At 41.7% G+C, this 24356-nt stretch overlaps 1 protein-coding gene across 8 annotated transcripts in view; it reads right to left on the bottom strand.

Moving 5' to 3' along the window:
• The window catches only part of DNM1L (dynamin 1 like), a 66530-nt gene extending 42456 nt beyond the window's left edge, over positions 1 to 24074 (bottom strand). For all 8 annotated transcript variants that reach the window (XM_005570532.5, XM_005570533.5, XM_074006584.1 and 5 more), the window contains exons 1-2: positions 23873 to 24074; positions 149 to 296 (exon numbers count right to left, since the gene is read on the bottom strand). In XM_005570532.5, coding sequence (XP_005570589.3) covers positions 149 to 296; positions 23873 to 23974 — 250 coding nt within the window. In that variant the 5' untranslated portion in view covers positions 23975 to 24074. The remainder of the gene's footprint in view (positions 1 to 148; positions 297 to 23872) is intronic.
• Positions 24075 to 24356: the final 282 nt, after the last annotated feature.

Here is a 24356-nt window from a genome sequence, read left to right as displayed (position 1 = left end):
ATTAAGAAAGATGCATACTACTTCTCACAGGACTTCTGTTTATGCTACAGCCACTAATTTCTAATTGTCTAATCAATTCATATCTTTTTAAGAACAGATCAAAAATGAAGAGCTGTAAAATAATTCTTATCTCAAATCTGAAATTTACCATTTTCTTCTCCTGTTGTTTTTCGTTTATCTTCTTGTGAAACATGGACGAGTTGCAGAATGAGAGGTCTCCGAGTGACAATTCCAGTACCTCTGGGAAGCAGGTCCCTCCCCACCAGGCTTTCTAGCACTGAGCTCTTTCCACTGCTCTGGAAACAGAATACATACAAGAGCAAAATGAGTTTCTTAACACCTTTTTTTGTTAATTCAATAAACTATATTAACAAACCAGCATACAGAATTGTTTTAATTAGTGCAGAGACTTTTTTTTTTTTTTTTTTTGAAACGGAGGCTCTTATTGCCCAGGCTGTAGTGCAATGACCATGATCTCAGCTCACCGCAACCTCCGCCTCCCGGGTTCAAGCTATTCTCCTGCCTCAGCCTCCCGAGTAGCTGGGATTACAGACATGTGCCACCAAACCTGGCTAACTTTTTGTATTTTTAGTAGAGACGGGGTTTCTCCATGTTGGTCAGGCTGGTCTTGAACTCCCAACCTCAGGTGATCCACCTGCCCCAGCCTCCCAAAGTGCTGGGATTACAGGCATGAGCTACCACACCCGGCCACAGACTTTCTAAATGAAAGATAATTTTATTTCCTATTACATGATCTATTTGTTTTTAAGCCAAAACCAGAAAATAAAAGCCCTGTTTTCCCATAATTTTCCCACCTGTTTTGATACTCGGAGACCAACCAGGTTTCAAAACCTACATAATATTGGTATATATAAAATTATGCCTATAATATGTAGTTATTTTACTGTAAATGGGACAGTAATGCATATCTTTTTCTCTAACCTTCTATTTTTATTAATTATTATCATTACAATGTGTCACTCTATTACCCAGGCTAGATTGCAGTGGTGCGATCACAGCTCATTGCAGCCTTGACCTCCCCAGGATACGGTGATCCTTCCACGTCAGCCTTCCCAGTAGCTGAGACTACAGGCACGCACTACTATACCATTCTAATTTTTGTATTTTGTAAAGGTGGGGCTTTGCCATGTTGCCCAGGCTTGTCTCAAACTCCTGGGTTCAAGCAATCCTCCCACCTCAGTCTCCCAAGTGCTGGGATTACAAGCATGAACCACTGCTCCTGGCCTAACCTGCTTTTATTTTTAATGTAATAATCAGGGATATTGTTCCATATCAATACATTAACTACTTCTGTATCAATTCCCAGCACTTTGGGAGGCTGAGGCAGGCAGATCACCTGAGGTCAGGAGTTCGAGACCAGACTGGTCAACATGGCAAAACCCTGTCTCTACTAAAAATACAAAAATTAGCTGGGCGTGGTGGCACGTGCCTGTAATCCCAGCTACTCGGGAGGCTGAGGCAGGAGAATAGCTTAAACCCGGGAGGTAGAGGTTGTAGTGAGCCGAGGTCACGCCATCACACTCCAGCCTGGGCACAGAGTGAGACTCCTTCTCAAAAAAAAGTAATAGTTAAAACAATATTCTATTATGTGTAAAACCAAACCCGAACTGATGAGCATTTAGATGGTTTTTGCTGTTATTAACAATGCTGCAATAAATGTGCTTATACATATAACCTTAGTCACTTATCCTATTACCTCACTAGATTTAGTTCATTTAAGTTAAATTGCTGTGATTGACGAGCATACAGATTTTAAGCATTCATACATACTGCCAGACTGCAGAGAAGATGGCATCAAGCTATATTTCCAACAGTTACCACTTTGTTCAATTTGCTACAGCCCCATCAGTATTAAGCATCGTTGCTTTTTTTTTTTTTTTTTTTTTTGAGATGGAGTCTTCTTCTGTCGCCTAGGCTGCTGGAATGCAGTGGCACGATCTTGGCTCTCTGCAACCTCCACCTCCTGGGTTCAAGCAGTTCTCCTGCCTCAGCCTCCCAAGTAGCTGGGATTACAGTCGTGTGCCACCACGGCCAGCTGTTTTGTATTTTTAGTAGAGACAGGGTTCCACCATGTGGGCCAGGCTGGTTTAAAACTCCTGACCTCAAGTCATCTGCCTGCCTCAGACTCCCAAAGCATTGCTTTTTGAATCTTTGCTACTTTGCTAGATGGATACTGACAGCTCATTTAAATTTGCATTCCTTTATTATTGAGGTCAAGCATCCTTTTGTTTAAGGGCTTTCTATATTTCTCCTTTAGTGATTTGCTTATTCGAATACTAGCATTTTATATATTTCTTATTAGTTTATAATAAAGTTATTTATCCATAATAAGTATTTCATTGTATGTTGTTTTAAATATTTTCCAACTTTTTATTTTGAAATTTTCAATGCCACAAAAAAAGTTGCAAGAATGGTAACAGTGAATACTCATATATCTTAACATAATTCACCACTTAACATTTTTGACACATTTACTTTATGTCTCTCTCTCCTTACATGTACACACAAAGACTTTTTCTCCCTTTGCTGTCCTATTTGAGAGTTAGTTACAGAAATCATGATACTCCACTCTAAACATTGTGGCATGCATCTCCTAAGAACAAGGGCATTCTTCTATAAAACCACAATATAATGATCACATTCAGGATTTTTTTTTTTTTTTTTAAGAGATGGGGGTCTCATTCTGTCATTCAGGCTGGAGTGCAATGGCGTGATCATAGCTCACTGCAGCCTCTAACTTCTGGCCTCAAGAGATCCTCAAGCCACCTCAGCCTCCCGAGTAGCTGGGATTCCAGGAGCCAGCCACCATACCACTTACATTCAGGGAATTTAACATACATACAATACCAATATCCAATTACTAAATAATAACAAATATCAATACTAACAGCTTATGGAATAATCAAATAATATATAAACCTCTATTATACATTTTTAAATATTTCTAAATTTGTCATTTTTCTTAAGTTTGCAATAAACTGTTATTTTTCTATACAGTATATTATGTACTCTATTTTTTTCTTAGTCAAAACTTGTACTTTAAAAATTTATTTTCTACAAATACAAAAATCCTAATTTCATCTGTTATGTCAGACAGGGTCTGCAGGAAGCAGATGGCCCACTCAAATTAGATTAATTTAAAGAGGGTTTATTTACAAAGGACTATTTACAAAGCTGTGGGTGAGGCTTACAGGAAATCACAAGGGATATTGCAGTAACCCAGGCTAGTAACAGGAGAGCAGCTCTCATCACCCCAAAGCCTAAAAGGAAGGACCAGGACTAAGACTGACACAGCCAGCCAGCCCAAGGCTCCTACATACAGAATGTATGAGATGGGGAATCAAGACCAGGACATTTTTCTCCTCTTTCCTCCAATTCCCTGCCAGGGCTCCTCATTTCCACATCCAAATCAGAAGACAGAGGACATAGGGGCTCATTCATGTTGTCCAGAAAGGTCCCCTATGATGGAAAACACAAAAGCTGAATGGATCTGGAGAGTTAAATTGAAGAATATAAGACATATTTGAGAAACTGCAGTTGTGATATCCAGGGTAGCCCCCTCATTAAATAAAAACAGGGTGCTTTCCATCATTTCATTCCTGTACTCTGATACTGTACTCTGAAATAATTTTAACAACATATAGACATTTCCTGTTCTTTGTATGTCTGATAAAATGTGTCCAAAAAAAAAATTGAATTCTCTGATTTTCGAATTTATAGGCATCACTACTCATAATAACCTCAGAATTTGTTCATTTTTCTTACTTCTAATATTTTACGTTCTATTTTTTATGAGACTTTCCAAATGACTATTAAATTGATTGGCCAAATATTTTGCTGATTTTGCTTTGTAATTGATTTTTTTTAATATTTCTAATTTCTTCTTCCTGGGATTCTTTTTTCCCCCTGGTGAAAGGAGGGTTTATCTGTAGTTTAAAAAAGCTCCTTGAATTTAAACGTTAGCTTTTTTCTCTATTTCGGCTACCGATACTTGCAACCCTCACCCACCCCTAACACAAACATACATTCCTCTAATCAGTCACCTCATCTTCTTTCTTCCACACCAAGAGCCGTGGTTCTCAATTACACAGTTTGTGACAGAATTAGAACAACACAATTACTTGTTTGCTTTTTATTTCATGTTACACAAAGATTCTCAAAATAAGAACACCAACAATACCACCACCACCATTATTACTGAAAGTAGTTTTTTAAATGTTTTGTATATAATCCTTCCATTCTCCTTCCCACCCCTTTACAGACCATATCTTCTTTCAAACCCTCATTTGGTCTTAGTTACGTGCAATACAAATCACCAGTCTTTAACTTGTCTCTAGTCATTCTGATTCTGACACCCATTCTCTAGTAGATTCCCCAGGAAGGGCTAATGGGAACAATATTCTTCAAATTCTAGCATATTGTTTGTGACTTTTATTTTTTATTTTTTTTAGAGAGTCTCACTCTATCACCTAGGCTGGAGTGCAGTGGCATAATTGTGGCTCACTGCAGCCTCCATCTCACTGGTTCAAGCAATTCTCTTGCCTCAGCCTCCCAAGTAGCTGGGATTACAGGTATATGCCACCACACCCGGCTAATTTTTGTATTTTACAAAAGTGTATTATACAAGGTGTATATCTGCCCACCTTGGTCTCCCTACTGTCACAAGAGAAAGGAGACAATGAAATTCCATATTTAAGATAAGAACATGTACACCAGCCTGGGTGTGGTGGCTCACGCCTGTAATCCCAGCATTTTGGGAGGCCAAGGTAGGCAGTCACTTGAGGTAAGGAGTTTGCGACCAGTCTGGTCAACAAGGTGAAACCCCGTCTCTACTAAAAATACAAAAATTAGCCCGTGTGGTGGCGGATGCCTGTAATCCCAACTACTCAGGAGGCTGAAGTAGGATAATCACTTGAACTCAGAGGCGGAGGTTGCGGTGAGCCAAGATCGTGCCACGAACTCCAGCCTGGGAAACAAGAACAAAACTCCATCTCAAAAAAAAAAAAAAAAAGACAATAATCTGATTCTTTTTTTCCTTTTTCTTTCTTTCTTTCTTTCTTTTTTTTTTTTTTAAGACACTGTCTAGCTCTGTTGCCCAGGCTGGAGTGCAGTGGTGCAATCACAGCTCACTGCAGCCTCCAATTCCTGGGCTCAATAGCTCCTCCTCTCAGCCTTCCAAGTAACTTGGACTACAAGCTCACACCACCACACCCAGCATGTGCATGCGTGTGTGTGCGTGTGTGTGTGTGTGTAGACAGGGTCTCACTATATTGTGTGTGTTTGTGTGTGTGTAGACAGGGTCTCATTATATTGCCCAGGCTGGTCTCACACTCCTGGGCTCAAGCAATACCCCCACCTCGGCCTCCCAAAAGTGTTGGGACTACAGGTATGAGCTACCACACCTGGCCTTGATTTTCCTTTACTTATAAAGGTAAGAGACTCTGTGACTTCTGCCTCTATGTCTGAAGGATTTTTATTTTTCCTTTGAAGTCCAATAATTCTTCTAGACTATGCCTCAGTGTTGGTTTACCGTGTCACTGTTCTTAGGTATGTGCTGTAGTCTTCCAAAGTTTAGTTCCCCATCTACTTTTATTTTATTAAAATTATCTTGTATTGTAATTTTTAGTACTCATTCTGTTCCCTTGCTACAGTTTTCTTCTTTGGGGACACATAATATACATATGCTGGATTTTCTTTACTTGTTTCCAATGTGTCAATTTCTACAAAATTCTTTTTACATATCTTCATTTTTAATGTCTTTCTCCTTTTCAGCTTCTTTCCCTCATAAGGTATTATCTGTTACGTTTACTTGCTCTTGTGTTCCTTCTAATTTGTCTTCATTTCTAAAAGAAATTTTGTTTCATTTCATTCATTCATTTAATTTATCCAAGACAAGGTCTCACTCTGTTGCCCAGGCTGGTGTGCAGTGGCGCCAGCATGGTTCACCACAGCCTCAACCTTCACCGGCTCAGGTGATCCTCCCACCTCAGCCTCCCAAGTAGCTGGAACTACAGGCAAATGCCATCACATCCAGCTATTTTTTCTATTTTTTGTAGAGACAGGGTTTCATCATGTTGCCCAGGCTGGTCTCAAATTCCTGGACTCAAGCGATCCTCCTGCCTCAATCTCCTAAAGTGCTGGGATTACAGGTGTGAGCCACCATGTCCAGCCATTTTCTTTTATTTATAATACTTCACTATCACTTAATTTTTAAATTTTTCTTATGCGAATTAATTTTTTGAAATGTCTTATCATTGTAGTGTCTTCTGTCTTGCCTTTTGTCTTAATATCTCAGTTTTTCTTTGTTTTCTGTCTTTCTGGTGTACTTTCATCTCCTTGTCTAGAGGGATCTTGTTTTTCTTCAAAAATTTGCATGAGATTTGACAACAATCATTTCATACCGTTGACTTTTGAAAGAAGCTTGGCTCTGAATAGCTATTCTGCCTTTATACTCTAAAACTCCCTCTTGTTGTTTTCATATAGTATTCAAAAGTATAGTTTCTTGCTTTCTGAGATATCTTGGCCCTGTTCACCTCCCCTGCTTTTATCTGGACCTTCTCTTTCCTTTGTCTGTCTGTATTCTTCAGAGGACACTCAATTGTATCCTCACTTCCTTCTTCTTGTGAGGAGTGGGCCTGGAAGGGAGCTTTGGTTAGTTTTTAAAGTTTCATGAAGGAACGCCAGTCCCTTCAGACTTTACAACTGATCTCTTTCACTCACCCATTGTCGATGTGTGCAACACCCTTCCCAAATTCCCATTTCAGCTGGTATTCTAAAATCGGTCCTTTAAAAAGCTTTCTAGTGATTGCCTTTGGGTTATTCACAATTCTCCGCTCCATCAGATGTGCCACTGCTTCATTCTGCTTCTTCCAGCATGGATAACAATGGTTTGTTCCCAATCTGCTGGTACTTGAGCATTTGCAGAGAAACATAGTCAACTAATTTTCCTGTACACGTTTTCTATGTGTTTTTGGTTTTCCTCTTTGTTCTGTGTTTAGGGGAAAGTCATATAGACATTTAGGAAACTATTCTACCACTGCTGTCATCTTCCCAGGATCCCTAATATGGATATTTAATCCCCTAGAAGTACCAAGACTAATGTTTAGTCTTATAAAAGTTATTTTATACTTCAGTCCTAAAAAGGAGTAAGGTACTGACGCATGCTATAACATTGATGAACCTAAAAACATTATTCTGCTAAGTTAAAGTCAGTCAGTCACAGAAGACCACATATTATTTGATCCTGTTTATATGAAATGTCCAAAATACGGCCAGGCGCGGTGGCTCACGCCTGTAATCCCAGCACTTTGGGAGGTCAAGGTGGGCAGATCACAAGGGCAGGAGTTCAAGACTAAAACCTGGCCAACATGGTGAAACCCCATTTTAACTAAAAATATAAAAATTAGCCGGGCACGGTGGCACGTGCCTGTACTCCCAGCTAGCTACTCAGGAGAGGCTGAGGCAGGACAATTGCTTGAACCCGGGAGACGGAGATTGTAGTGAGCCAAGATTGCGCCACTGCACTCTAGCCTGGGTGACAGGGCGAGACTCCATCTCAAAAAAAGATAAATGTCCAAAATAGGCAAAATCTATAGCTAGAAAGTAGATTATGTGGCTGTTTAGGGATAGAGTGAAGAAGAATGGGGAGTGACTACTAATAGATATGAGGTTTCTTTCTGGAATGATGGTATAATCTAAAATTAGTTTAAAGGTGATAGAAAGGCCAGGCGAGGTGGCACATGCCTGTAACCCCAGCAATTTGGGAGGCCGAGGTAGGCAGATCACTTGAGGCCAAGGAGTTCAAGACCATCCTGGGCAACATAGTAAAACCTCATCTTTACAAAAAATAAAAAAATTAGCCAGGCAAGGTTGTACATGCCTGTAGTCCCAGATGCTAGGGAGGCTTAGACAGATGGATCGCTTGAGCCCAGGGGATTGAGGCTGCAGTGAGCCGTGGTCATGCCACTGCACTCCAGCCTGGGCAAGAGAGTGAGACCCTGTCTCAAAAAGAAAAGAAAAGAAAAGTTTAAAGTGATGGTTGTGCAACTCTATAAATATGCTAAAAAAAAAAAAACACTGAATTACACATTGTACATGGGGAATGTTATGGTATATAGAGTATATCTCAATAAAGCTGTTAAAAAACAAAATAAAGGAGAATGACTTCTTAAACAATATACAAAATGTACAAAACCATAGAAGAAAAGATAATTCAACCACAATAAAATTAAGACTTCTTTTCCTCATAGAAAAAATTCAGGGAAAACATTTGCAATCTATAAGTAACTGATAACCAAAATGTATAAATAACTCCCACAAATCAAATTTTTAAAAATACCTAACAGAAAATAATGTGCAGAGATATGAACAAAAACTCACCAAACAAAACCTCAAAGGGCCAAGAAACATGATAAGATGCTCACACTCACTAGTAATCAGGAGGATGCAATAGAAACCACAATGAGGTACCAAAAATTTAAAATGTGACTATACAAAGTACAGATATAAATAAACAAACTTAACTCTGTTGATGGGAATGTAAATTATAGCCATCCTGAGGAGCAATAGCAATATCCAATAAATATACCCTATGATCTGGCAGTTCCACTCCTTGATTTGTTAAGAGAAATTCTCAAACATGAGACATTTATTTGAATATCCGCAGTACCACTGTTTACAAAAACAGCTATAGCAAACACTGGGGAACACGTAAATTTCAACAGGATATATTCCTATAAGGGACCATTATATAGCAATATAAGTGAACAAACCGGGATTATATGTGTATATATAAATTTCACATGACTGTGTAAAAAAAATATATATACAGATTACAGTACTTCATGATTGATAGTGAGTGGAACTTCTACTTGACATATGTCCCTATTACACTGTGAAAATGTACAAATATCTGAAATGTAAAAATGAGCCTCATGTTAAGATGGATGGGAAGGACACTGTGACTGGTTGTGTGTGGAGTTTGGTAGCACTGTGATTCATTTGATGCTTCTACAAACCACAAAAAACTACACATTAGAGAAATTATGGACTCTGTGTTCTTATGATGACTAGTTAGTTCTGAAGCACCTGGACATTATCTGAAGACTTCATTCTTGGAATAGAAGATGACGTTTCATCCCTGACTCCAATGGAGTTCAAATGTGAATAAAATGATATGAACTGCTTTGGTCATTTCAGAATTAGACTGAGTCACTTCTTGGAAAATACAGCTCCTAAACCCCAGTTTAGGTTGCTGTTATTAAAATAAGGATCATCTACCTAACAGGTACTCATGGTGACTGACTTTTGGAGACTCCAGAATGCACCAAAACAAACAAACAAAAAAATTCAATACATTCAAAGCAAAACTTTTAACATGTTGTCTCTATTCCTGAGATCCCAGCAGGACTTCTTGAAGCCTGTGCTTAACTTGATCTCTCTGCTTAGATTTTAATTAATTTTGCTTAAATGTAAATCTTATTCTATAGAATGGAATGAGCAACATTTTAAAAAATTGAAATATATATCACCACCCAAAAATAAAAAAAGAGAAAATGGTTATAGTATGAATGAATACAGAATTTTATAATCACAATTTCCCTAGGAACTCTAAATTTTAAACATTTCTCCATGCAATAACATTTACTGTGACAGATTGGAAGTCTATTGCCAGTCTGATTCTCTTTCCCGTGTAAGAAAGCTTTTTTCCCCCCTACTATTTCAATTTAGAAGCTTGTAGTATTCTTTTAATTTCAGAAATTTAACCAGGGTATGTCTCTTCTCTCAATATTTACGTGCAGCAATTGAGACCTGAAGATGTTGTACTTCAGCTCTGGGGAACTTTTGTCTTTTATCTGTTATGATTATTGTTTCTCTCCTCATCTGCTCCAAGTGCTCTTAACCAATCATCTATGATCAGGCTTTTGGCTCTCTTAGTTCTCACCTTCAATCTCTTATCTCTAATAAAGTCCATAACATATGTTTTTGATCTGCCTTTTTAGGACAGGTTGTTACAGACTTATGTCTTCCCAAAATTTATAAGTTGAAGCCCTAACCCCCAGTAGCTTGGAATACGACTATATTTGCAGACAGGGCGTTTAAAGAGGCGATTAAGTTAAAACAAGTCCGGCCGGGCGCAGTAGAGCACGCCTGTAATCCCAGCACTTTGGAGGCCAAGGCGGGTGGATCACGAGGTCAAGAAATCGAGACCATCTTGGCCAGCATGGTGAAAGCCTGTCTCTGCTAAAAATACAAAAATTAGCCGGGCGTGGTGGCAGCGCCTATAGTCCCAGCTACTCGGGAGGCTGAGGCAGGAGAATCGCTTGATTGGAGGCAGAGGTTACAGTGAGCCGAGATCATGCCTCTGCACTCCAGCCTGGCAACAGAGCGAGACTCCATCTAAAAAGAACAAGGCTATTGGGGTGATAGGCCCATAATGCAAACTGACTGACATTCTTTTTTTTTTTTTGAGACGGAGTCTCGCTCTGTAGCCCAGGCTGGAGTGCAGTGGCGCGATCTCCACTCACTGCAACCTACGCCTCCCGGGTTCACGCCATTCTCCTCCCTCAGCCTCCCGAGTAGCTGGGACTACAGGCGCCCGCCACCACGCCCGGCTAATTTTTTGTATTTTTAGTAGAGACGGGGTTTCACCGTGTTAGCCAGGATGGTCTCGATCTCCTGACCTCGTGATCCGCCCGCCTCGGCCTCCCAAAGTGCTGGGATTACAGGCGTTAGCCACCATGCCCGGCCCTGACTGACATTCTTATAAGAAGAGGAAATTCAGACACAGAGACACCATGGACACAGCAAGAAGGCAGCCATCTACGAGCCAAGGAAAACAGCCTCAAAAGAAACCAAACCTGCTGACACTTTGATCTTGGACTTGTAGCCTCCAGAACTGTGAGAAAATAAACTTCTGCTTTTTAAGCTACCCAGTCTGTGGCAATTTGTTATGGCAGCCCCAGCAAACTAATACAGAAGTTACAAACTCAGCTGCCCACACATGCAATGAATAAATCAATCCAGACTTTGGTCAAAATGACATCAGAATGTCAATCATACTTCAGTAAAGTGATTTTTTTAATGCCATCAGATTGTATTCTCCTGACATTTTTATATGAAAAATAAGAATATTTCTAACATCTGCCCAAAAATGGTCATTTTTCTTAAAATGTACAGCCATTTTAATCAGTAGTAATGGCTAATATTAATCAAACATTTAACATTAAATGATTTACCTCATTTAAGTCTAACAACTTTTATTAGATGGTTACTATTTAATTCTCATTTTATAGATGAGTTAGCTGCGATTTAGAAAAATTATGTAACTTGCCCAGATATACTTAGGTAACAAGTAACAGGGATGAATTATAACCCAGTAGTCTTCAACTTTCCCACTTTTGATGCAGATGTAGTAGGAAATATTTCATTGCTTATTTTACACTATAAAGAAAGAGCAGCACATATACGATGATAAATGGCAACCAGGAAAGGCAACTGGGAGCAATAGGAGCTGTGGCTAACTAGATATTAACTGACCCACCTAAAGCAGGCATTATTCAAATCCACTGGGAATACGGGTGAAGGGTTATCAGATTTTCTGATTTTTTTAAGGCAAAACCAGAAATCTGGGCCTTTCAACTAAATCCACCAATTTTTAAACATTGGTAACCAATTCATTTATTTTTAATACTGTATGTGTCAATACACACAGACTAAATGAAACACATCTGCGGGCTCCCAATGTTTTACCTCTCACCTAGATTCAGTATTATAAATGGTACTGGCTTCTTCAACAATTGGCTCTATCAGTGCTTTTTTCCCCACCTGGTGATTTAAACATCCAATGTCTAGGCTCTTCCCAGGAAGTCGAGTAGCTACAAGAGTTCTAAAGCGGCAAAAATCACAGCTAGCTTGCTCTGAAAATAGGGCTCCACTGGCACTACAAGGCCTTCAGATTTTTTTCTCCACAAACTCCCAAAGCTGATTCAGTATCCTGAATTATATTTAGGAGCTAAAGATTTGTGTGCCTGGTCTCAGTGTCATCTTTTAGTTTTAGTTTCTTCCAAATTGCACTGTATTGGGATTTTTAGTGTTTTGAATTTATATTTTGAGATGTGGCCTTTCACTGAAAAGGTTTTGTTGTATTTTCAGCTCTTCCCTAATAATCAGCATCAGTTGGGGCTGAGGAGTTAATAATGTTCACTCATACCACATTAACCAAAGCTGATTCCTTATTTAACTTCTAAGTTTTAATTTTTCATTGTGTAAGGCAGCTCTCTCAATTCTTTATTTTGACATTAATAAAGATATACTTCTCTTAATGTTTTACTTTTTATTTTGAAATAATTTTAGATTTACAGAAGGTTTCCTTAATATTTGCTTCACTTATTTAAATAAAATATTTCATGGCCGGGTGCGGTGGCTCAAGCCTGTAATCCCAGCACTTTGGGAGGCCGAGACGGGTGGATCATGAGGTCAGGAGATCGAGACCATCCTGGTGAACACAGTGAAACCCCGTCTCTACTAAAACTACAAAAAACTAGCCGGGCGAGGTGGCGGGCGCCTGTAGTCCCAGCTACTTGGGAGGCTGAGGCAGGAGAATGGCGTGAACCCGGGAGGCGGAGCTTGCAGTGAGCTGAGATCCGGCCACTGCACTCCAGCCTGGGCGACAGAGCGAGACTCCGTCTCAAAAAAAAAAAAAAAAAAATATTTCTAAGTGTATCCTTAGAAATGCTAATCTTATGGTACTTAAAACAGCTAAACTTGGCTGGGCGCAGTGGCTCACACTTGTAATCCCAGCACTTTGGGAGGGCGAGGCGGGCGGATCACCTGAGGTTGGGGGTTCGACACCAGACTGACTAACATGGAGAAACCCTGTCTCTACTAAAAATTTAAATTAGCCAGTCGTGGTGGCACATGCCTGTAATCCCAGCTACTTGGGAGGCTGGGACAGGAGAATCACTTGAACCCAGGAGATGGAGGCTGCGGTGAGCCGAGATCACACCATTGCACTCCTGCCCGGGCAACAAGAGCAAAACTCTGTCTCAAAAAAAATAAAAACAGCTAAACTAAAATGTTTCTTCCATATAGCTGAAACCCTCTATGTAATGACAAAATATATATATGAAGTTTAAACCACTTCATAATTTGCAGTTAATATGTGGAGTGCTTTTTGTTTTTAAGGGACCAGGTCTCACTATGTTGGTTAGGCTGGAGTGCAGCAGCTAGTCACAGGCACAATCACAGTGAACGATAGCCCTCCACCTCCTGGGCTCAAGCAGTCTTGCCACCAGGTCTCCCAAGTAACTGGGACTACAGGCACAGGTCACCACACTCGACTTAAAATGCCGCTCTTACATGAACTTAATATCCAAAATCCAAACTTTCTAAAATACTGCAGACTTAACAGTCCTTAGGAAGGAATTTTTTCTTGGCTATAAAACTATATGTCCAGTACTTTCTGGATCACTGAAGAGTGAGAGATTCAGATATCTGACAAGGCTATGAACTTGAATAGCAGAAGTATCATCCATGAAAATCCCCACTTCTTCCATAAAAGCATGAAAAAGTAATATGAATCTACACATCCAAGAAGCTCGATGAACTCAAAGCAGGATAAACACAAAGAGACACACACATTGAGATAAATTATAATCAAACTGTTGAAAAACAAAGACAAATGTTAAAAGAAGCAAGAGAGAAGCTATGAGTCATGAACAAGGGATCCTCAATAAGAGTAACAACAGATACAACAGATTTCTCATCAGAAACCATAGGGGCCACAGCGGCTCTGCCTATGGAGTAGTCAGTCTTTTATTCCTTTACTTTAATAAACTTGTTTTCAAAAGAGAGAGAGAGAGAGAGAGAGAGAGAGAGAGAGACCATAGGAGCCAGAGGCAGTAAGATAAAGTGCTGAAAGAAAAACCCTGCCAATCAAAAATTCTAACTCAAAATGGTTAAGATGCCAATAAAACCTGAAGCAACCTATAGAGGCAACACAATCCCCATCAAAATCCCAACCATCTTATTTACAGAAATGAAGAAGCCAAATCTAAAATTCATATGTGGCCCGCACAGTGGCTCACGCCTATAATCCCAGCATTCTGGGAGGCCAAGGCAGGCAGATCACCTGAGGTTAGGAGTTTGGGACCAACCTGGCCAACATGGTTAAAACCCCATCTCTACTAAAAAAACACATATTAGCCAGGCGTGGTGGTGGGCATCTGTAATCTCAGCTACATGGGAGCCTGAGGTGGTTGGATCACTTGAACCCAGGAGGCAGAGGCTGCAAGTGAGCTGAGATTGCGCCAGTGCACTCCAGCCTGGGCACAGAGTGAGACTACCTCTCAAAATAAAATAATATAAAATAAAATTCATATGGAATGGCAAGGGACCCCAAACAATCAAAACAATTTTGAAAAAGGAAAACAATGCTGGGAAAGTTACACTTCTCAAATTTAAAATATACTCCAAAGATACAGTAATCAAAGAAAAGAACTGAGAATCCAGAAATAAACCCATATAATACATCTTTCGCTGGCCAGGCACAGTGGCTCATGCCTGTAATCCCAACACTTTGGAAGGTTAAGGTGGGTGGATCACCTGAGGTCAGGAGTTCAAGACCAGCCTGGCCAACATGGCAAAACCCCAACTCCACTAAAAAAAACACACACACAAAAAAATAGCCAGGCATGGTGGCAGGCGCCTGTAGTCCCAGCTACTTAGGAGGCTACTTAGGCTATTTAGGAGGCTGAGGCAAGAGAATCACTTGGGCCCAGGAGGTAGAGGTTGCAGTGAGCCGAGACTGTGCCTCTGCACTCCAGCCTGGGTGACAAAGTGAGACCCTGTCTCAAAAAAAAAAATCTTTGGTCAACTGATTTTCAGCAATACCAAGACTATTTAATGGAGAAAGAACAGTCTCTCCAACAAATGGTACTGGGTCAACTGGAGAAGCATATGCAAAAAAATGAAATGAACCCCTACCTTATACCATACGAAGATGTACTCAAAATGGACCAAAAGCCTAAATATACAAGTCAAAACTATAAAATAATTAGGGAAACAAACATTAAAAAACAAAAAATAAATAAATCTTCATGGCTTTGGATTTGTCAATGCCTTAGATATGACACCAAAATCACAAGCAATAAAAGAAAAAAAAAAGATAAATTAGCCTTAATCAAAAGTAAAACCTTTTATGTACTGAAGAACACTAACAAGGCAGTAAAAAGACAAGGACGTGTGTGGTGGCTTATGCCTGTAATCTCAGTACTTTGGGAGGCCAAGGCGGGCGGATCACCTGAGGTCATGAGTTCAAGACCAGCCTGGCCAACATGGTAAAACTCCATCTGTACTAAAAATACAAAAATTAGCCGGATGCGGTGGCACGAGCCTGTAATCCCAGTTACTCATGAGGCTGAGGCAGAGGAATCACTTGAATCCAGAAGGCAGAAGTTGCAGTGAGCCAAGATCACACTATTGCACTCCAGCCTGGGCAAAAGAGCAAAACTGTGTCTCAAAAAAAAAAAAGAAAAGAAAAGAAAAAAAACAAAACCTACAAAATGAGAGAAAATATTTGTATATTACATACTGTTAAGTGTCTAGTATCCAGAATATATAAAGAACTCTTGGCCGGGCATGGTAGCTCACACCTGTAAATCCCAGCACTTTGGGAGGCCGAGGCGGGCAGATCACAAGGTCAGGAGTTCGAGACCAGCCTGGCCAATATGGTGACACCCCCATCTCAACTGAAACTACAGAAATTAGCCAGGCGTGGTGGTGCACGCCTGTAGTCCCAGCAACTCGGGAGGCTAAGACAGAAGAATCGCTTAAACCCGGGAGGCAGAGGTTGCAATGAGCTGAGATGGCACCACTGCACTCCAGCCTGGGCAACAGAGAGAGACTCCATCTCAAAAATAAAAAAAAAGAACTTTTACAATTCAACAATAAGACAACCCCAACAAGCACACAAAAAGATGTTCAACACCATTAGTTATTAGGGAAAAATGCAAAGCAAAACTACAATGAAATACCACTTTACACCCATTAGTATGACTGTAATCAACAACAGATAATAACAAATGTTGACAAAGATACAGAAAAACTGCACCCCTCATACATTGCTGGTGGGAATTTTAAAATGGGGTAGCTGCTGTGGAAAACAGTTTGGTGGTTGCTCAAAAAGTTAAACAAAATTACCTTAGAACTCAGCAATTTTACTCCTAGGTATATACCAAAATAACTGATAACAGGTACTCAAATACTTGTACACCAATGTTCATAGCAGCACTATTCACAACAGCCAAAAGGTAGAAACAACCCAACTGCTCATCAATAGATAATTGAATAAACCAAACGTGGTTTATACATATAATAGAGTATTACTCAGCCATTAAATGGAAAAGAAAGAAGAGGGAGAGACAGCTCAATAGTACAGTTTTCTTTTGTGATGAAATTGTTTTGGACCTAGACAGACATGTCATTATGAACGCACTAAATGCCACAGAATTATACATTTTATAAACGGGCTAATTTTGGCCGGGCACAGTGGCTCACACCTATAATCCCAGCACTTTGGGAGGCCGAGGCAGGTGGATCACCTGAGGTGGGGAGTTTGAGACCAGCCTGACCAACATGGAGATACCCTGTCTCTACTAAAAATACAAAATTAGCCAGGCGTGGCACATGCCTGTAATCCCAGCTACTTGGGAGGCTGAGGCAGGAGAATCACATGAACCCGGGAGGCAGAGGTTGCAGTGACCCAAGATCGTGCCATTGCACTCCAGCCTGGGCAACTCCGTCTCAAAAAAAAAAGAAAAGAAAAAGGGCTAATTTTATATTCCGCAAATTTCACCTCCATTTTGTTAAGCTAAAAAAAAAAAGCAGCAGCTCATAATCTATACAAAAAAAAGGGAAAAACACATTTATCGAAAAACACAAGAAAACAATGCATCAGAAGGAATTAAACTACAGTCAATAAATGCTAACATGTAGAAAGCAGTGCTCATGGAGAAAAACAAAAAGAGAGAGACATCAAACTATGAAAGAGTTGGCCAAAAGAGAAGGAAATGGCATAGGGGTCCAAAAATGCTGTTTTTCAAATAAAGAATTGCAGAATGATTTAGCGCTTAAAAAAAAAAAAAAAAAAAAAAAAGACAGTAACAGTGTTGGCCGGGCGCGGTGGTTCACGCCTGTAATCCCAGCACTTTGGGAGGCCGAGGTGGCTGGATCACGAGGTCAGGAGATCGAGACCATCCTGGCCAACACGGTGAAACCAGGTCTCTACCAAAAAAATACAAAAAAAATTAGCCGGGCGCGGTGGCGGTCGCCTGTAGTCCCAGCTACTTGGGAGGCTGACGCAAGAGAATGGCGTGAATCCGGGAGGCGGAGCTTGCAGTGAGCCGAGATAGCGCCACTGCACTCCAGCCTGGGCGACAGAGAGAGACTCCATCTCAAAAAAATAATAATAATAATAATAATAAAATAAAACTGTTGAGAAGGGCGTGCAGAAACCGGAACCCCAAAGGGGGTGTGAAATGGTGCAGTCACAGCCGGACACGGCAGCTCACACCTGTAATCCCAGCACTTTGGGAGGCTGAGGTGGGTGGATCATTTGAGGTCAGGGATTTGAGACCAGCCTGAGCAACATGACAAAACCCCGTCTCTAACTAAAAATATAAAAAGTAGCCAGGCAGTAGTGGCGCGCACCTGTAATCCTGGCTACTCGGGACGCTGAAGCAGGAGAACGGCTTGAGCCTGGGAGGTAGAGGCTGAGGTAAGCCAAGATCGCGCCACTATACTCCAGTCTGGGGGAGAGAGTGAGACCCTGACTCAAAAAAAAAAAAGGTGCACCCACTATGGAAAACAGTTTGGCAGTTTTTCAGAAAGTTAAACATAAGAATTATCATATGACCCAGCAAGTCTACTTAAGGTATATACTCAAGAGAATTAAAAACACACATTCACACAACTTGTAAATGAATGTTCACAGCAGTATTATTCAAAATAGCCAAAAAATAGAAACAATCCAAAAATCCATCAATTGATGAACTGATAAACTGTGCTGTATCTATACAATGGAATATTTATTATTCTGCCATGCTACATAATGGATAAACCTACAAAACATTATGTTGAGTGGCTCATGCCTATAATCCCAGCACTTTAGGAGGCCGAGGCAGGCAGATCACTTGAGGTCAGGAGTTCAAGATCAGCCTGGCCAACATGGCAAAACCCCATCTCTACTAAAAATACAAAAAAAGTAGCTGGGTGTGGAGGCCACGCCTGTAATCTGGGCTGAGGCAAAAGAATCACTTGAACCCGGGAGGTGGAGGTTGCAGTAAGCTGAGGTCATGCCATTGCACTCCAGCCTGAGCAACAGAGCAAAACTCCATCTCAAAAAAAAAATATATATTATGTTGAGCAACAGATGCCTGGCACAAAAGATCAAATCACATATTATAGGATTCCACTAATGTGAAATATCCCAAATAGGCAAATCCACAGAGACAGAAAGTAGATTAGTGGTTGCCAGTGATTCCTGCTTTTTCTAGTATCATGCACTTTAAAATCCAATGATTCACTAATATATTTTTCAAATTAGGATCTAGGAACCATCTGTATCAGAGTTACCGATGGTCCCTCACCCACATCGGGCTTATAAAATCAAAACCTGTCAGAAGTTAGGGGAGGACAAAATGGGGGTGACTGCTTAGGGGCAGGAATTTTCTTTTTCAGGTAATGAAAATATTCTGGAATTACACTATGGTGGTACAACTTTGTGAACGTACTAAACACTGCTGAGTTGTGTATACTTTATAATAGTGAATTTTGTGTTATACGAATATTTCAGTATTTTTAATGTTAATTTTTTAAAAGTTGATTTGGAAATTAGTAATTAAAATCCAAATTATTGGCTGGGCATGGTGGCTCATACCTGTTATCCCAGCACTTTGGGAGGCTGAGGCAGGCAGATTATTTGAGGTCAGGAGTTTGAGACCAGTCTGGCCAACATGGTAAAACCCTGTCTCTAATAAAAATACAAAAATTGGGCCAAGTGCAGTGGCTCACGTCTGTAATCCCAGCACTTTGGGAGGCTGAGGCGGGTGGATCATGAGGTCAGGAGTTCGAGACCAGCCTGATCAACATGGTGAAACCCAGTCTCTACTAAAAGCACAAAAATTAGCCAGGCGTGGTGGCCTGCGCCTGTAATCCCAGCTACTCAGGAGGCTGAGGCAGGAGAATCACTTGAACCCGGCAAGCGGAGGTTGTAGTGAACAGAGATCGCGCCACTACACTCCAGCCTAGGCAACAGAGCGAGACACCGTCTCAAGAAACAAAGAAAAAAAAAAAACAGCCATTCATGGTGGTGGGCACCTGTAATCCCAGCTACTCAGGAGGCTGAGGCAGGAGAATCGCTTGAACCCAGGAGGCGGAGGCTTCAGTGAGCCAAGATCGCGCCACTGCACTCCAGCCTGGGCGACAAGCGGAACTCCATCTCTAAAAAAATAAATAACCGGGCGCGGTGGCTCACGCCTGTAATCTCAGCACTTTGGGAGGCCGAGACGGGCGGATCACGAGGTCAGGAGATCGAGACCAGCCTGGCTAACACGGTGAAACCCCGTCTCTACTAAAAGACAAAAAAATTAGCCAGGCGTGGTGGTGGGCACCTGTAGTCCCAGCTACTGGGAGGCTGAGGCAGGAGAATGGCGTGAACCCGGGAGGCGGAGCTTGCGGCGGTGAGCTGAGATCTCACCACTGCACTCCAGCCTGGGAGACAGAGCAAGACTCCCCCTCAAAAACAAGTAAAATAAAATAAAATAAAATCCAAATTATTTTTAGGCTGGGTGCAGTGGCTCACACCTATAATCCCAGCACTTTGGGAGGCCAAGGCAAGAGGATCATTTGAGCCCAGGAGTTTGAAACCAGCCTTGGTAACATAGTAAGGCAGCGATTTTAAATTTTTTTTAAAAAATTAGCCAGGCATAATGGTGCATGCCTGTAATCCCAGCTACTCAGGAGGCTGAGGCAAGAGGACTGCTTGCACCCAGGAATTTGAGGTTACAGTGAGCTACGGATTATGCCAGTGCACTCTAGCGTGGGTGAAAGAGCCAGACCCTCAAAAAATAAAAATAAAAATCCAAATTGTTTTTCCTTTTACATTTGTCTGAATTACTGAAGATGGAATGCCGAAATCACTGAAATAAAAGGAAAAGCGTAAAGTACATTACTAGGAACACTAAGCCAGAGTCTCAGGTTAATGTCATCTGTATTCAGATACCTATATTGAGTGGTAGTTTAGATTACATACCTGGATGGCTCCCCTTTCCAATTCTTAATTTAAGAAATAGGATTACATTTCCCAAGTTGAGTCACAAAAGTTGTTTTAAGTCTTATCTCCTCTACCTGCAAAGCACACCATGGTCTAAAAGTATCATCAGCCTTCTCTGTCTCCCCACTATGTCTGTTCATTTCACAGATGGTCCCTACTAGCAAAAAAGAAAAACAATTTATTTAGCTAACACATAAAACATGTGAATGATTGATAGCTGTAAACATGAGTCCCTCACCTCCACTCCTCCAAGTCCCTAGCCCCCAAATGAGTGTTACTTGGGCATTTCATAAAAACAAAGTTTAAAACATTTAGAAGTCAGCAATGTTTGCCTGGGAAGTGATATATGGAGCAAGAATGCCACCAAAGTCAGCATAGTACTGGATGGTAGTATGCCATAGATTCAACTTCCCCTAATTTTCCTGCTTTTTCCAGTATCATGCATTTTAAAATCCAATGATTCACTATGTTTTTCAAATTAAGATCTAGGAACCATCTGTATCAGAATCACCTATGGTCCCTCACCCACCTCAGGCTTATTATCAAAATCTCTGGGGATAGGATCCAGGAAACTTATTTTCAAAGTGATTCTTTGGCCAGGCGCGGTGGCTCACACCTGTAATCCCAGCACTTTGGGAGGCTGAGGCGGGCGGACCACCTGAGGTCGGGAGTTTGAGACCAGCCTGACCAACAATGAGAAACTCCATCTCTACTAAAAATACAAAATTAGCTGGGCATGGTGGCGCATGCCTGTAATCCCAGCTACGGGAGAGTCTGAGGCAGGAGAATCGCTTGCAGCCAGGAGGCAGAGGTTGCCATTGCACTCCAGCCCAGGCAACAAAAGCGAAACTCCATCTCAAAAAAAAAACAAAAACAAAAACCTAAACCCAAACCCAAAGTGATTCTTAATAAACACTCAAGTCTGAGAATCACTATTCCAAAAAGTTCAACAAGATAGAAACTGAAGCCATTTAAGGTATGGATAATATGTAGGATAGACACTACACTTGTAGTTGTTTTTTAATTTTTTTTAAGACACAGGGTCTCACTCTGTCGCCCAGGCTGGAGTGCCATCGCAGAATCATAGCTCACTGCAGCCTCAAACTCCTGGACTCAGGAAGTCTTCCCAAGTAGCTGGGACTACTGGCACACGCCACACACCATAGTACTTGGCGAATTTAAACCTGTATTCTGAAGACATGATTACTGACGATAGGTTTACTAGGCAGAACTAAGTACAAAACACTTATATGTCTGGAATTCACTCACTACAACTAATCCATTAAATATAAATGTGAGGTATATATATATTACATAATAGCAAAGAGTAAAAATGGCAGACATCACAAAGTAATGGTGTACTAGTATCCAAACCAAGATATTCTTGTTTCCCCAACACACTACAAAAAAGGCGGTGGGGGGAGGAAATAGTTTCTATTCTCTCTCTCTCTCTCTCTCTTTCTGCTGGGGTGCAGTGATATGCACTCCTGCACACACCTCAGCCTCAACCTCCCAGGCTCAGGTGATCCTCCCACCTCAGCCAGCTGAGTTGCTGGGACTACAGGTTCGCGCCACCACACCCAGCTAATTTTTGTATTTTTTGTAGAGATGGAGTTGCCCCACGTTGCCCAGACTGGTCTTGAACTCCTGGACTCAAGTGATCTGCCTACCTTGGATAATTTCTATTCTGTATTTCTTCTGGACTTGAGTAAAAGACTGATTATCAGTTAATAAGAACTTAGATGGAGATAACCCTCATTAAATCAAGCAGAAAAACTGACCTCTTGAGAAATGTCAAACATCAACATGCAGATACAGCATATGACTGTCAGTACTAGGATGGTTTCTGCACGTTAATGGCTTCCAGAAGGATGGGATCTTTACTTTTCTCTCCTGCCAGTCTGTATTTTGCCAACAGGTTTACTAACCAAAATAAACTCTATTTTGTGTAAAAAGAAAAAAAGTATTGATTTTAAACTATGCTGACACACTATATCCCTAATTCTTTTACTTCTTCATGCTGAAAAAGCACTGAGAATCTCTTTTAAAGGTATATGGAAAGTTTCTAGTGTGCAGCTAGGAGACACTTCTGAATCACTGACTATCAAAGACTCAATTTATATTATCTCTAATTCTTTTTACAAAAACTGGTTTTTGATGATAAAAGTACCAGTGTTTTAAAACATTATGTGGTAAGAGTGAGCAATATTTATTCAAAATATTTAGAGCACTTACTACATGTCCCTGACTGAACAAAATTATATTCAATAAAAAATATTCCTTGTAACTTATGTTTGATGCTTCTGAGTCTCCAAACATTACAAATATTAAGTGTTACAAATACTAGAATATGTAGGCAAGATTGAGCAGAATCTTTCCCAATCCTATCGCAGACCAAGGAAATGTGTTTCTAAAACAATTTCTATTGCTTCAACTATTTAAAAGCCAAGCAAACAAACAAACGAGTACAGGATGTCTATAGTTTCCAGTGTCTGCATAGCCACTAATACTTTGAACATTAAGTTCCTTCTCATAATATTTATACCCTATACTATGTACCTCATGGAAAATGATGGGGAAACCGTCACCTTCTCAATAGAAAACATACTATTAAGAAATGAAGGCACTTAAAATCAGTATACTAATTTCTAAAATCCGTTTCTCTGAACTCTAATCGAAGTCCTATGATTCCTAGATCAATAAAAGCAGCAGACAGAGAAAAGGAAATTTATACTCCTTCTCTGTCACTCTAGAAATAACATTTATTTCCTCAACATTTCTCCATTTAAAAAAAAATGAGTTAGCTATGAGAAGACCGGAGAAACTGATGCCCAATTTAGGGCACGATCACAAAACTGTGGAAGACAAAAACCACAGCCTACGCAGAAAAATGGGACATTCCTTCCCAACACCCGCAGAACTCTAGATACACGTTTTGTTTTGTTTTTTAAATGCTTATTCGGCGTTCTCGAGACCTGGTGGAATTACACTGCAGGAAAACACTGGCGCTCACGCACGGTAGCGTCTCTCAGCCTCAACAGCGCGATTCCAAAACTAACTCTGCAGTCCCTGGGCAAGGCAGGGAGAATAAAACACCCGTCGAACGAAAGCCAACCGAGATGGGAACAGCCAATCCACCGAGCCCAGCGCGGCCCCGAGTGCCCCGCGCGTCCCCCAGGTGCCCTTGGAGGCAGCGGCAAGCGGACGAGGCCGCGCCCGGTCCCAGCGGACTTTAGTTCCGCCCGCCGGCCCATCCTTCCCTCTCCTGCCCCCGGGACCCGCCGGGCCATCCAGGCCCGCCGCGCCGGCTCCGCCCCTGGCCGGGCCCCGGATTCTCCGCCTCGATGCAACGCTGCCCCGGGCGGGCGGGTGCTGTAGAGCCCGGAGAGCCCTGGGGCCCCCAGCAAGGCCCTCCTCCCACAGGCCGCAAAGGCTGGCGCGGGAGTGGGCACTGCCGCAGCACCGACCAGGCCTGTGGCCGGGGGTCTGGCCCGAGCGAACGCCGCCTGCTGCTCTCACCTGCGTTCCCACTACGACGATTTGAGGCAGCTGGATGATGTCGGCGCCCACCGTGTTGAAGACGTCCTGGAGCTTGTTAATAACAGGAATTAGCGCCTCCATGACTCTGAAAACACGGGGCCCCAGTGCCCGCCGGCCGCGGCAATGAATGGGGCCGGGGCCCAGAGTTCGCCTCCTTCCTCCTTTCCTCCTCCCTCTCCTCGGAAGCCGGCACCCATTGGACCGGGCCCGCCGGCTACCTGCCCCCTCCCGGCAGGCCATGCGCTGCAAGGGAGGTGGAGAGGAGCAAGGCCTGCTGGGAGTTGTAGTTCTGGCGAGGAGGAACGCTAATGCCCACGGCTTCCAGGAGGCTGCGCGGGCACCGGCGGGCCCTTGCCTGGGGCTGGGATGCTGCGCGGGCTCTGGTCAAAGGCTAGGAGCGGGCGGGGAGCGCAGGAGGAAAACCATATATTTATGCCTGTCCTCAAGGCACGATGGATGTGAC

Source organism: Macaca fascicularis, chromosome 11 (genome assembly GCF_037993035.2).
Source record: "Macaca fascicularis isolate 582-1 chromosome 11, T2T-MFA8v1.1".
NCBI lineage: Eukaryota > Metazoa > Chordata > Mammalia > Primates > Cercopithecidae > Macaca > Macaca fascicularis.
The sequence above is the reverse complement of the archived record's forward strand: the minus strand, read 5'-3'. Positions and strand labels throughout refer to the sequence as shown.